Here is a 14,130-nt window from a genome sequence, read left to right as displayed (position 1 = left end):
CTCTTTGAGAGCCTCATCTGCTTCAACTGCTTCGTTATGCTTCGTCCGGTTGTCGTCTGTGATTCCGGCGAAGTCCAGTGTCCTATTCCAGACCTTTTTAAGATTTTTAGGGTTCTATTCAAGTTCTTAAAGTCCTAGAAATCCTACATATTCCAGTGTAATGTAATTGACAAAAACCAAAACCACCACATAACAGTTTATGAAACAATCCAGTTTTAATTTCAAGAATGCAGAACAGATTACTGAAATCATCTAGCATGCATAAAGTCCATTTTTAAAAGTTTAATTAAGTTCCTGGAGTTTATATAAGATGCACAGAACACAAGTTTACAGGAGAGGAATAGACTGAAACTTGCCTCTAGGTTTTAGTTGAAACCTTTCGCCGTTTCTAAATTGTAGAATTTCCAAGATTATATTTCCTCCTTTGATCACCGTTCCCTTCCTTTACTGCTTCATGGTTTCATCCAGAAGCAACTCTTTAACAAATCTCTCAAGACCCTCACTGTGTATCTCTCTTTGCATCCCAGAACCTCTGTTTTCCTCACAGGTTAATATTACGTGAATAGGGTTTGTTTTGAACCCTAGGAGACCATACTGTCTTTTATATATATAGGTTCCTTCTAAACCCTAATCCTAATTCCATGACTCAGTAACAGTCGGCTACCCTAATTATAAAATAAACCCTAAACTTAATTATACTAAACCAATGAGCACAACTGTAAATAGAATTTAAAAAAAAATACCATTAAAACAAACATATAAAGTCACGCAAATAATAATTACATTTAAAACAAATACAAATAAATAATATCCAACAAATACATAATTATAAATCAACAAATCATGCAAAACAAATAAATAATTAATTTACATAAAACCACAATTAAACAATTTGCAACTACACACATAAATCCAATTCCCATGAATAAAACAAAATGCACATAAATTAAATTCAAATTCCCATTTTATTCCTTTTGAAAATTAGGGGTATTACAACATGGTTTGTGTGGTTTCACCCTACTTGTGTATGGGAGGTGTTTTCTACGCATTATTTGATTTTGTATAAGTTTTGGGTTCATTTATTGATTTTTGGAAAGCTTGTAAGGACATATATTATATGATGGCTAGGGTTTGGCTCTAGTACAGGAGGTATGAGTTCTTCCTTTATCGTAGAGTGCGTAATAAGTAGTACCTTGTAGGTCGTTATTACTCGAAATAACTAACACATATGCGCACTAGGTAGTACCTTGCAAGTCGTAATAGATCGGAATAACTTGCTTAGTTTTGAGACCACATGCCCTAGTCTTTCCACTATTTGATTTCGCATTCAATTCCAAGTTGTTAATCATGGATTACTTATAGCTTGTGATTTGGGGTTTGCGTTTTTAAATTCCATTTAGTATACTCGAACTTGTATACTTGCTTTATGAGTATTTAAACTCCATTTAGTATACTTGTTTCGTGTATTTAAATCTCATATAGTATACTTGTGCTTATATACTTGCTTTACGCGTATTTAAATTCCATTTAGTATACTTGCACTTTGTATACTTGCTTCGTATGTATTTAAACTCTATTTAGTATACTTGTGTTTTGTATACTTGTTTCATGTATTTAAATCTCATATAGCATACTTGTGCTTGTATACTTGCTTTACACGTATTTAAATTTCATTTAGTATTCTTGCACTTTGTATTTTTGCTTCGTATGTATTTAAACTCCATTTAGTATACTTGTGATTTGTATACTTACTTCATGTATTTAAATCTCATATAGTATACTTGTGCTTATATACTTGCTTTAAGCGTATTTAAATTCCATTTAGTATACTTGCATTTTGTATACTCACATTATGTGTTTTTCAACTCCGTTTAGTATACTTGTACGTTGTATACTTGTTTCGGTATATTTAAATTTCATTTAGCATGCTTGTACCTAGTATGCTTACATGTTGCATATTTCATTTTCAATTGCTTAGATAGCTTGAGATGCTCCTTTAGTCTCACTTTTGATATAGATGTTAAGTGGAATGAACCACATGGATTGATTCATATCAACTTGCAAAACTTGTAAAATGTTAGGTCTATGAATGTTCATTCCCTACGAGTAATGTAAGTTACTTACCCCGTTGAATGCGATTTGTTTCAAGCAAGAAGACGTGGTTTTGGAATGCACAACATCTTTAGGTCATCTTGTTGATTTTAAGTACTTTTAACGTATTTTTGCTCACATGCAAGTGTTAGCATGTTTAAGTTCTATTTACAAAGTTGTAATACTTAGTTAGGTTTAATATGCCGTTTTTGCCGTGAGACATAAAATGTGTACGTATGTATACTTTTTGAGGTTCATTTTATATGTATGAGGTGTAGCCAATGGCCAAACACCATTTCGTTTACATCTTGACACCTTAGTTTTGTAAATTTTCTTTAAAGGCAATAATTATTGAAAAATGAAGAAATTGGTAGTTTTAAGTTGTCATTTTCAATTCGAATGGTGCAAAGTGTGCACGAGCACACTCATTAGGACGCATTTCATATGTATGACGTGCTGTCAAACGGTCTTTTGAATGCATCTAGGTCTGGTTGTTGCAAGTTTTCCCTTTAATTGGCATTTTTCAAGTTTTTGAGGTTTGATAGGTCATATTTTGCATTGGGGGTATTTTGAAGCCATGGATTATTGTAGCGTGTCTTAATAAGTATATTACGTCTGCGTGCATGATCCTTTTTGTGCAAAACCCTTTCCTTGGTGAAATGAGCTTCCTATAGACTCATTTTGCATTTTCTCTACAAAATCTAGTGTAAGGGCATTTTGGGATTTTTTTTTTGGAAAATAAATTCCGATCTTGACATGGTCACTTAAAAAACATGATTTTTTTTTGGGGGAGGGGGGGGGGGGGGCAGTCTCTTCACAGCATTTTTTCGGAAAACATCATCTTGGTCTCGTAAACATCGTTTCAAAATTGATTTTCCAGTTTAAGGCATTTTTTCCAAATTTTAAAACTTTAGTACTTGGCACTATTCATTAACTGTTATTCGATAATTGTGCCGACCGTTTCGGAAGTTCCGAGGGTCTTGTAGACATATTTCAAGGTTGCATATTTAGTTTGGATAATTTTTTGACCACCCGAAGCCTTATTTCCATCATTTGGGCAGCACCTCGGCTTGTTTAAAGTCCGCTAGACTTGATTTATCTTGGGGTCATTTTTGTCATTTTGCTTTATTTTTCAATTGTGGATTGGACCATGGTTGATCAGGAAACATGATTTAGGGATGGTTACTTCACAAACTTTTTCCAAAAAATCACATCTTGGCCCTCAAAATAGCATTTGTTTCCAAAATTTCCTAGCAGCAGATTTTTTTGGTAGCATCACTTGAACAACATTTTGGGTCTAATTTTATGAAACTTTAAGACTTTGTATCCTTTCCGTCTGAACTCCGAATCAAGTGATTCTTGAGTCTGAGTTTATTATTTTTTTGTTTTCTATCCAATGGTATGCACGGTTGCATCTGAATTTGTTTGAAAAGACCATATTACTCCTTGTCAAGTACCCTTGCCAATTGAAATCCTTTGCTTCCTGGCCAAACTAAAGCCGCTTGTGTATGCCAAAATGATGTAGTAGTGAGTGTGCAAATCAAGAAAGCCTTTTTAACCAAGTTTAAATTTATAAAAGTCACTACCACTACTAACTACTAACGTAGCAAGAGCAAGTAGGAAACATTCCAAGGGATTTGCAAGGTATTCCGGAATCAATGTTGAATTAGTAGGTCGAATGATCAAATAAGGGTTTGGTTTGGTTAATTAAGCTAATGGTTCAATTAAAATCATGCAAATTAACAACAATCTAAATATTAGGGAAAAGAGAATGAGAGAGAGGTCTTGAGGTTTAGAGATCACCACTAAGCTTCACTTCACCAAACATTAGCAATTGTCAATTTAAGGGGAAATTCATGTTGTAAATCAAATATGTGTGTGTCATTAACTAAAAACTAAGTATGGATGGCAAATAAGCATAACTTGTCTAAACAATCTAGTGAGTAGCATAACTTATCAAATAAGACCATTAACTATTCAATTAAACCACAATTAATGCACACACAAAAATCTAGTAAAATGTACTACTTGTACTCATAAGCATGGATCATCAAACAACAAGAATGGATTGTCCACCTATCTAAGAAATTAAAGCAATTACACTATAATTATACTAATGACATGAAAATTAAACTAATTAAGATAAGGAGGTAGCACAATCCATTAAGAAATAAGCATAAACCATCAAACAAGCCACAAGAGTAATAAATTAAGCACCATGTTTTGACCATCACTAGATGTATAATTTCAACACACATAGACATGCATCAAACTTATAAAAACTAGTGATAAGCACATGATCATTCATTCTAACATACATAAACATATGGATAGAATTAAAAGATCAATTGGAAGCATTAATTCATACAAATCATGTAAAAACACAAGATCTATATTTATTCATGGTCAAAACATCATTTACAACATAAATCCCTAAAAATCTACAAAAGTCTAAGTTAAGGAAGCAAGCCTAGGGGCTATCTCTAGCCCTAAGAGAAAGATCTAGCCACTCATGGTAGTGGCCATGGAACCTTCAAGGGTTGTCTTCAAGGTAGGCACCATCTTCTTCCTCTTTTTTTTGCTCAAAAACCCTAGTTCTAGAGAGAGAAACTATCTATTCTATATTTCGTAAAATATCAACTAGAGGAACTCTTTACAAATTGGTCCATTTAGTTTATATATAAGCCTCTTTGAGTAGGCAACAAGCTAGAAATACTGCATTTGATTGGTGCAAATTCACAGCTACAAAAGTTGGTAAAGTCCGGGCGGGCTCGGGAATTAGATAGCACACTGCCAACAGTCACTTCGATCAATCGAACAGGACTTCGATCGATCCAACACTTACTTCGATTGATCAAAGCTAACGTGACAAGATATTTTTGATACCTGGCAACCATATCCATTGAGCTGGCACCGCCTTGATCTTGATCGATTGTAGCCTCCTTCGATCAATCGGGACTTCCTTCGATCAATCGAAGCTTCACAGGTGCAGTTTTTCATGATTTTTTCTGTGTCTTCTCCTTAGCTCTAAAATTGAGCTAAAAGGCTCTTTTTAGCCTGTTTGAACCTTATTTACCTGAAATAGACAAAAACACAAATAAGTACTAAAACATGAAAGTAAAATAGATGAATAGACTAAAATACCCTAGCTTAGGTGCTAAATACATCACATTTGAGCACTTATCACTTCCACATCTTATCTCTTCATGTTCCGTGGTTTCATGCAAAGTCACATTCGTGTCTTAGGGATGACGTGCATCCTTAGAGACCTCGTTTTCTGTGTGATAGGACCATTTTGCCACTGGAGCCATACTTGGTCTATTTTCAACTTTTGCTTCCGCGTTTGTTCTCGTTGAGTTCCGTAACTTCATGGAAGGTCACTTTTGTGCCTTAGGGATGTTGTATATCCCTAGAGACCTTATTTTTGTTTCACTTCCACATTCAGGATTTGTTATAGGATCATCCTTCGGGTCATCACAAGGCGCACTTGGTTGAAAAATCCAGGGTCATCACAACTTTCGTCAGTGCAATCCCTCTCTCTCTGAACCCTATTTGCCATCGCTCTGATCAAAATTAAAGCTTTGATATCTTCACTGCCTCGTGCACGTCGACCCTAATTCTGACGCCAAGACCAATGGCAGTGATGTCGCGATGAGGACGGCATGGCCTTTGAGCTTGAAAATGAAGTTGAGGGACTGTAGATGGTGACCCTTCTTTATAACCTCTCATCGGCGGTGGACCAATTGTTGTAGCCGCAGCAATGGTGGTGGTTACACGAAGGATTTGGGTGATTTTGTTAGTGAATTAAGTGGGATTTAGTGAGATTGTTAGGGCTAGACTTGGCCCATGGTACGTGTCAAACCCTCCTTCCAAGTGGTCATCGGTTATTTTTTTGCTAGTACTTCCTCTGTTATTTTTCTACGATCGTTTCCTTAATCAATTTGGGGTTTTGGAGAGTTTTCTTCTTGGTCTCAATCCCAACTGATATTATTGGGGTTTGGATGAAAATGATAAAGAAAAAGTAAGAGGGGAGAGAAGGTGTATGGAGAAATTAATATAAATGTAATCAAAGAAACTCAAGAGGTGGTACCGGTGGTGGTAGCGATGGCGATAAGAGGTGGTGGTAGCGGTGGTGGTGGCAACATTGTGGCTAGGTGTTTGAGATGAAGAGTTATGTTGGTCTTTTAAATTTTGTTAGGAAAAGGTTAATTGGTGTATTTACATTTTTATTTATTTATTTGTTGACAAGTCAAAGGGTTAAAAGATCATTTCATAGTGTACTAAATGTCTGGAAAGGGTGTCAATGCAAATTTTTGAAATCTCAAAGGGTGATGGGATAACATGCGTGTAGACCAACTAGCATTGACCGAAACCTCAAAAGATGTTAGTGCAATTTACTCAAAAAAAAAAAAAAGTGATCGTCGTCTAATATGGACTGTGTAGTGACTAGGGGTGGTCAAATAATCCACGAATCCAATCCAATCTGATCCGTGCGAATCGATCGGATTGTTCTATCCATGGATTGGTGGCGGATTAAAAAAAAATTGAATCTATACCACACGGATTGGGCTGTTAAAAATCCAATCAGATTCATGAGTCCGATCTGATCCGATCCATGAGATTTATCTATGCATATTCAAAAAATATATTAATTAATTTAATTAGTTGATAATCATTTAATAGAATCTAAAAATGTATTAATTAATGATCATTTAAATTTATGAATTAATGGTGATAAATTGAAATTTTATCCATTGGGTTATGGTTAAAAAATAAATAATATTAGACAGGTTAGATAAAATATTAATCCGTGGATCTAATTCGATCCGATCTGTTATTCAACGGATCCAATCTCTAAGATAACGAATTGGTGATGGATTCAGATTTTTTCAATCTATTGAGAATGGATCTGATTAAGGTTGATGTGTAATTTGATCTTATTCCTACTTCTAATAGTGACTCATATATGTATCTTTTTATTATTATTATTATTTTTTTAGTTGAATGGGTAAGCTTGTATTAATGAAGAAAAAAGTATGTACAAGGTCCATTAAATGGACAGAGCACCACAACAACAACAGCAAGCCGTGGAGAACCGAAAACAACAACAAACATAGTAACATATCCATATTACATTCATCAAAACATCTATCTATCTTGTTCCAATCTTCTAGTCACTGGAGTATGATCTCATCTGGAGCACCAAAGACCAAAACTAACACTGCAATAAGTATTTGAGCAAGCACATAGTGTAACCTCAAAGAAGAAAATAGGACTGTCTGTGAGCAAACTCACATCCTTCTGTGAATAGTTTCTGCAGGTTATTCAAAGAGCCAATCACCCTTAAGTCTGCTCCTTTATTTAACTTTATAGAGGCAAGTCTTGCTCTAACATAGCTTTTAATTGCTCTAATAAGGATTTGTGGAGTGGCAGATATGTTCCTGAATGCCCTTGTATTCCTTTCTTGCCAAATGAAGTAGACTGCAGCTGATAGAAGCAATTTGTGAGTGATGAATCTGCTTTGAGTCCATAAACTTAAACACCACACTTTGAGATCTTCCTAAATGTTTGGAGAAATATAGAAACCTGCAGCATTTTGTATGAATTCCCAAATGACTGAACTATACTTGCACTTAAAGAAAAGGTGGTCCAAAAACTCCCAGTCAGCAAGGCAGAGGTAACATGCATTGGTGTAGTGTTTGTATCTCATGGGTTTTGAGTCCAAAGTGTATAGTCTGTGTCTAAGAGCCAACTAAGAAATATGACCATGCTTTGGAATGTGATGTTTAATCCAGATTAGTTGGGGCCAATTGAATAACAATGATGGTGGTGTAAAATATTCTATTGTAAGCTTGTGAGAGTAAGCAGATGGGGCACTTGGTAACCACTGAATCAAATCTAGAGTTGGTGAGGGTGTAACAATGTTGTGTAATTGAGATAAGAAGTCTTGTGATTGGAATATTGGGAGTACTTATAAGGATGGTGGAATGAACCACTGAAAGTTGGAAATTAGGCTATCAACTTTGACTTGGTAGTCCATTTGAAGAATTTTCACTTCAGAGAGTCCAAGCTGGGTTAAGATAGGACCATTTGGGAGCCAGTAATCCATCCATAAACTTGTGCTTATCCCTGAACCAACTCTATGCTTAATTAAACCCCTTGTCATTCCCCTCAAATTGAGCAGCCTTCTCCAGAATCCAGAGCTCAGAGATGAAGCTTTGACAGACCAAAAACAATTAGTTTTAATGAGATACCTATTTACTCAAGCAACCCAAAGAGAGTCTTTCAAAGAACAGAGCCTCCAAATGTGTTTGAGGCTTGAAATTCTATTTGTCATCTCCAAACAAGGAAAACCAAGTCCTCCATTGACCTTTGGCTTGCAAATGGCTGACCATGCTACCTTGGCCCCACCCTTTCTAAGCTCCACCCCAGACCAGTAGAAGCTCCTGATAACTTGGTTAATTTGATCTATGACTTTCTATGGAAGGATGAAAGCTTGAGTCCAATAGGCCTATATAGAGTAGAGTACTAACTTTATCAAAACTGCTCTACCTACATATGATAAAAACCTTGAAGTCCACAAGCCAATTCTTTTGGTAATCCTTTGAACCAAAGTCTGGTAGTCATTTACATTGATGGCGGATGAAGAAAGTGGTAGCCCTAGATATTTTATTGGCAGGACACCAACTTCAAATTGCAGGAGGGACAAAATACTACTCCTTATGTGTGTGTCCACCCTAGCAAAACACATATGACTTTTAGAGCAGTTGATTGTAAGTCTTGAGAATATCAGAAAATCATTAAGAGCTGAGAACAAGACCTCAACTAAATTAAGGTTACCATAAGAGAATAAGAGAATATCATCTGCAAAGACTAAATGGGAAATGTTAAGTTTGCTACATCTCCAGTGAAATTTGAAGGGTGCACTCTGTGAGATATTTTTGCCTAGAGCTAGTGAGAGCACTTCCATTGCCAAAACAAAAAGCAAAGATACCCCTTTTCCCCTTAAAGAAGCCAAAAAGTTCCCCATTGAGTGAGATGGAGTAGGAAGGTGTGGAAATACATTGCTCAATCCAATGTATCTTTGGTACGCTTTCCAAACATAAAGGTAAAGTAATAGTAACTTCTTATGTCAGAAAACTCTCAAATTCTATTCCACTATAACCGTGCTTTGTCAAAGTGGTACATTTATTATTATTATTATTATTATTATTGTTGTTGTTGTTATTGTTATTTAATTTTTTAAAATAATCTCGCACAAAGTTATTTTTTTAACTCCCTACCTTTCACCTTTTTTTAAAAATAACACTACTTAATTGCAGACCTTAGTCAAATGGTACATATTAAAATATAAAAAAATTGTAGGACATATCGAATGGTTTTGAATTTGGAATTGGAATTGAAGAAATTTAGTTCAAATTTTGTATTAATTTTTTTTTTTTTTTTTTTAAATTTCAAAGTCAATGTGTCAATTCGGTAGTTCAAAACACAACATTATAATTATTTGCTTTCATCAAACTTTAAACACAAAATTTTATATCGAGACTAAGATTAAGCATGCATGTTTTAAAGAATAACAAAATATTGAGTTTTTGGTCTTTGAAATTAAAAAAAGAATTACCAAATACTTCATTCCTCCCAAAATAGTGTAACTTCCCTGTAACTTTTTGAGAATCTTACTTTTTAAGGAAATAGTTTATTTATTTATATATTATATTAGTAGTGAATGACTTACCAAATTTATTCTTTAGTTAACAAAGATGTAATATTTAATGCAAGAAGGTTAAATTATTAATTTTATAAAAAATAATACACTAATTTTTCAAATAAAACACTTATTTTAAAATCGATAAAAAATAAAAAATTGAACAATTATTTTGAACTTAAAAGAGTATCATATAGTATCTATTACACCACTATTAACCATCAATAGTACTCTTCATATATCACTAGACCAAAACGCGAGTTATATATGTATCATGTTTTTCACTTTGGATCATCCAAAAAAAGGTTTGTGTCTGTAAAATATCAAAAACAATTCATTAAAAATTGATCAAATAGGGTTAAACATTTAGTCAATAGGAACAGGAAAACAAGCTGGTCAATGATTTATATCACATGGAACCAAAAGTGAAGCACTACACTTTCCATCAACGTCGACCAAACGACTAACGAAAACAAGTTGGTCAATGATATATGGAACTCATTCCCATTGCCTGGCCTGCCCCTTCACACCTCCTTAATTAATCTGCACTTTCTCTCTCTATATAAGCACCCCTACATCTCCTCACTCTCTCATTCTCTCTCTCTCTCTAAAACTAGATAGATTTTGTTGGAAATTCTTTTGCATAATGGAGACCCAAAACAAGTCTAGCAATGGGGTGAGAGGCGAAGAAGTGAAGGTGGCTAATAAAAGGAGTGTGAATTGTTTAGAATTTGTGTTGAGGCTTTTGGCCTTTGCATTCACTCTGGTGGCGGCAATTGTTCTTGGGGTTGATAGGCAGACCAAAGTTGTGCCAATACAGGTGGTTCCGACCTTGCCACCTTTAAGTGTTCCGGTCACTGCTAAGTGGAATTACTTGTCTGCCTTTGTGTGAGTTCTCTCTATCTATATATACATTCTCTATCTCTATATGTATATTATTATTATTATTTTAGATATATATATATATATATATATATATATATCAAATTATTGGTATATACTTATGGCACTGTTCCAGTTCCGATTTCAGAATCCCCATCACCGAGTCTGGATTATCTACTATAGCGTGCATTAGAAATTTTCACACATGCAATTAAATTGTGTTTCAACACTTAAGTTATGTGCCGTGCTTTGAATTTCGGATTTGAGAAAGTTTAATTTTAAATTTATGTTAAATTTTTTCCAATCTCAAATTCAAGGGGCCATTACTTGAGCTAAAGAAGTAATTGTGTTCAAGATAAGGCGGTAAAAGTGTCTTTTCAACATGATTTAATTGAACTGAAATGTCTATAACACGCTACAATAGAAGATCAGATTCCTTGGTCACCATTTATATTAATGAACATTTTTCTTATGGTGAAAATATTTTCATGATATTTAGAAATACTTTTTTCATTTTGTATGATATGATTTAAATCCGAACCTAACAAAATACTTTTTCTTTGGAATTGGTTAATGATACTAACCCCAAGCCAACCATATTGATTTTGGGATGGACTGACTCAACCCAAAGTCCTTAAACCCATTATTGCGCTTTAAAAAAAACTTGACCAAGCCTATCCAGCTAATTAATGGTTGGTTTATTTTGTGTTTGTTGAATATTTACTTATGCATGGAGTAATGATCTCTTGTATTTCGGTGAGCAAGAAATTAAATCACACCAAGTAAAATAATCAATGGATATGATTGCTCTATATATATTTTTTATATAATTATCTTTTTTTACGTACACACTTATATCATATCTAACTATTATGATGTTTAGTGTGGAGAAAATTTATTATTCACCGATGAACAAGAGATCATTACTCAAAATACACAAATGTCTAAGTATATTTCTACATTTATTAATGAATACGAGATGTAGTAGTACCAACTAATTTTGTTAACCTCATCTAATAGGTACTTGGTGGTGACAAATGCCATAACATGCTCATATGCAGCACTCTCTTTGGTCCTCACACTGACCAAAATGGATAGAAAGAAAGGGTTTTCTCTGATGATCATCATCCTTGATTTAGTTATGTTGGTACTGCTCTTTCCTAGCATCGGAGCGGCCACTGCAATCGGTGTCATTGGCTACCAAGGCAACTCACACGTGCGTTGGAACAAAGTATGCGACGTCTTTGATAAATTCTGTCACCAAGGGGCTGCTGCCATTGCCATGTCTCTGCTTGGCTCATTGGCATATCTCTTGCTGGTTATGCTTGCTGCTTTCAAACTTCATAAAAAAATATGAGTAGAATGTGATGGAGTAATTTGATCTCTCTTGAGCATGTTTTGGTTTCTATCTGTGGCTAAATGAAGTTGTTGTCTAGTGATTGTGGCTAAAATCTATCATGCATAGTAGAATTTTTTTTTTTTTTTTTTTTTTTTTTTCTCTTTTTCTTTTTTCCGGAAGTTAACCGTATGGTAGATTTCTCGAGTTATGTTTTTCTCATTTCTGATCTTTCATAAATGTAAAATGTTCCTTGTCACAAGTTTCGATTTAATTTCTTTAAACTTCTCATGCTTATCTCTATCTTGTTAAGTAGGTATTTAATTCTCTTAAATTTTTAAGGGTCACACAAAAATAAAAAATAAAAAATAAAAATTCAATGAGCACAGTATAGAGATTACAAACTATATTCTTATATGGACAAGAAATAGAAATTAAAACTTTCTTCCCTTTGAAAAAAAAAAAAAGATGTATCAATGATGAATGCTCTTCTCAAATAGGTTGTAGCGTAAAGCTCACTCTATACAAGGAATGTGTTAGCCCCTTGACGGTTGTCCAAGGGAAGACATGGGCATTTCAAGGCCATGCCATGTCTTGGGAATACTTTGACTTTGGTTAGACAGCCATGAGGATGCTCAGTGGGTTGTTAGCGTGCACAAGATGCTTAGCGTGCACACAAGATGCTTAAAATGATGCTCGGCGTACACTGGAGGTGCCCAGTGGCACTTTCGTAAATATGGCAAAAAGTGAAACTTGGAGTTTTGACTCGGGATCTTTATGGGAGGTATCTTGAGTCCATAGAAGCTGGTTGGCGCAGACAGCACTTAATTTGGATGTCGGGAAAGGCTTGAAAGGCCATTATGACTCCTAAAGCATGGGTGATGTCTACTCCTGTCAGAGTGCTAGATTTCCTTAAGACTATACTAGGGAGGGGTCTGTTGAGCACATCGGTTGGGCTATGGCATGGCTTGCTTAGAGGGCTTAGCCAACGTGCATGGGCACGTGTTGCACCACTCCAAGATGGTTGCACAAGTGGAGAGCATCCAAGATATTGAAGGGCAAACAAGTGGGCACCGACACGCGCGCTGGTGTGCAGCGGCGTGCGTGCGGGCATGCAGGTGGGCGCGCGGGCAGGCGTCCAACCTAGTGTGCGCGAGCGTCTAGCTCGGCGTGCGCATGGGCGTCCAGGTGGGCGTATAGCCACGGGCGCATGAGGGTTCAAACATGGCGCGCGAAGAAGGGCATTAGTGTGTGCGCCGGCGTGCACTTTGGTGTACACCCGAGCGTGCGCACGGGCATGCATGGCTTGGCACGCCGTGCACTCAGAGACATATATATGTCGGTGCATATTAATGGACTTAGCTTGGGCTAGGTTCACAAGGTTGACTCAGATGTGGCTAGAGCATAGACAACATAAAGTCATGGCTTGCGGTTACAAAAGGTGGTGGCTTAGTGAGCTCGGTCGGTTGGGGGAAGTTACTAGCACTTCCCACTCATAATGGGAAGTGGGGGAATGCTGAGTAACCTCCCAAGCATGTGGCACAATTCTGAGAGGACCAACACACAGGCGGTTAAGGGTGGTTTCTTCCACTATGCAGAATGTAACTTCTTGTGGTTATGTGGCATGAGCAGAACATGCCAACAAATCTAGCAGTTGGGCTTGTCAACTGCATTATAGTGCTGGCACATTTAGAGGGTGCCAGCACGACCCTAGGTGGATGGGGGTGTCATCCATCATCTTAGTGGGCAGTTATGGGCGGTTTTGAGAGTGGCCTATATAATGCTAAGGTGGGCTTTGTAGAGGGGACAGAGAGGAGGGTGTGAGCCTTGGTTGTTCCTTATACGAACTCATGTTCCTTTGTAATATGTTTAATATGAGCAAAGGTTGGGGCTTGTCCCTGTAAACTGTGTGTGCCTTCTTTACATTTTTATACTGTGTGTATTGTGTTGTTGTGTTGGCTGAGACATGGTGGCCCCAAGTGCCATTACAGAGGCAAAAATTCGTGGTGTAATTTAGCCCTGTAACAATTGGTATCAGAGCCCCGTTCTACGATGGCTGGAGGTAATACTCGTGAGAGAGTTTCCCGTTTGGAAGAGTTCGTGGGTTTTTCTACAG

General features: G+C 36.2%; 1 protein-coding gene across 1 annotated transcript; it reads left to right on the top strand.

Moving 5' to 3' along the window:
- The first annotated feature begins 10,382 nt into the window (after positions 1-10,382).
- Positions 10,383-12,548, top strand: LOC132294344 (CASP-like protein 1E2). The gene is made up of 2 exons (XM_059792202.1): positions 10,383-10,684; positions 11,699-12,548. Exons 1-2 carry the CDS (start codon positions 10,443-10,445, stop codon positions 12,033-12,035), a joined length of 579 nt encoding a protein of 192 aa, XP_059648185.1. The 5' UTR covers positions 10,383-10,442; the 3' UTR covers positions 12,036-12,548.
- Positions 12,549-14,130: the final 1,582 nt, after the last annotated feature.

This window comes from Cornus florida, unplaced genomic scaffold (assembly GCF_030987335.1).
Source record: "Cornus florida cultivar Cherokee Brave unplaced genomic scaffold, ASM3098733v1 CherokeeBrave_3.0.0_Hap2_Chr01, whole genome shotgun sequence".
Lineage (NCBI taxonomy): Eukaryota > Viridiplantae > Streptophyta > Magnoliopsida > Cornales > Cornaceae > Cornus > Cornus florida.
The sequence above is the reverse complement of the archived record's forward strand: the minus strand, read 5'-3'. Positions and strand labels throughout refer to the sequence as shown.

What these genes read in the sequence shown, in the direction of transcription:
- LOC132294344 (XM_059792202.1), top strand. Translation starts at nt 10,443, where the DNA reads ATGGAGACCCAAAACAAGTCTAGCAATGGGGTGAGAGGCGAAGAAGTG. An exon ending in AATTACTTGTCTGCCTTTGT is followed by an intron (nt 10,685 to 11,698) that starts GTGAGTTCTCTC and finishes CTCATCTAATAG; the next exon opens with GTACTTGGTGGTGACAAATG.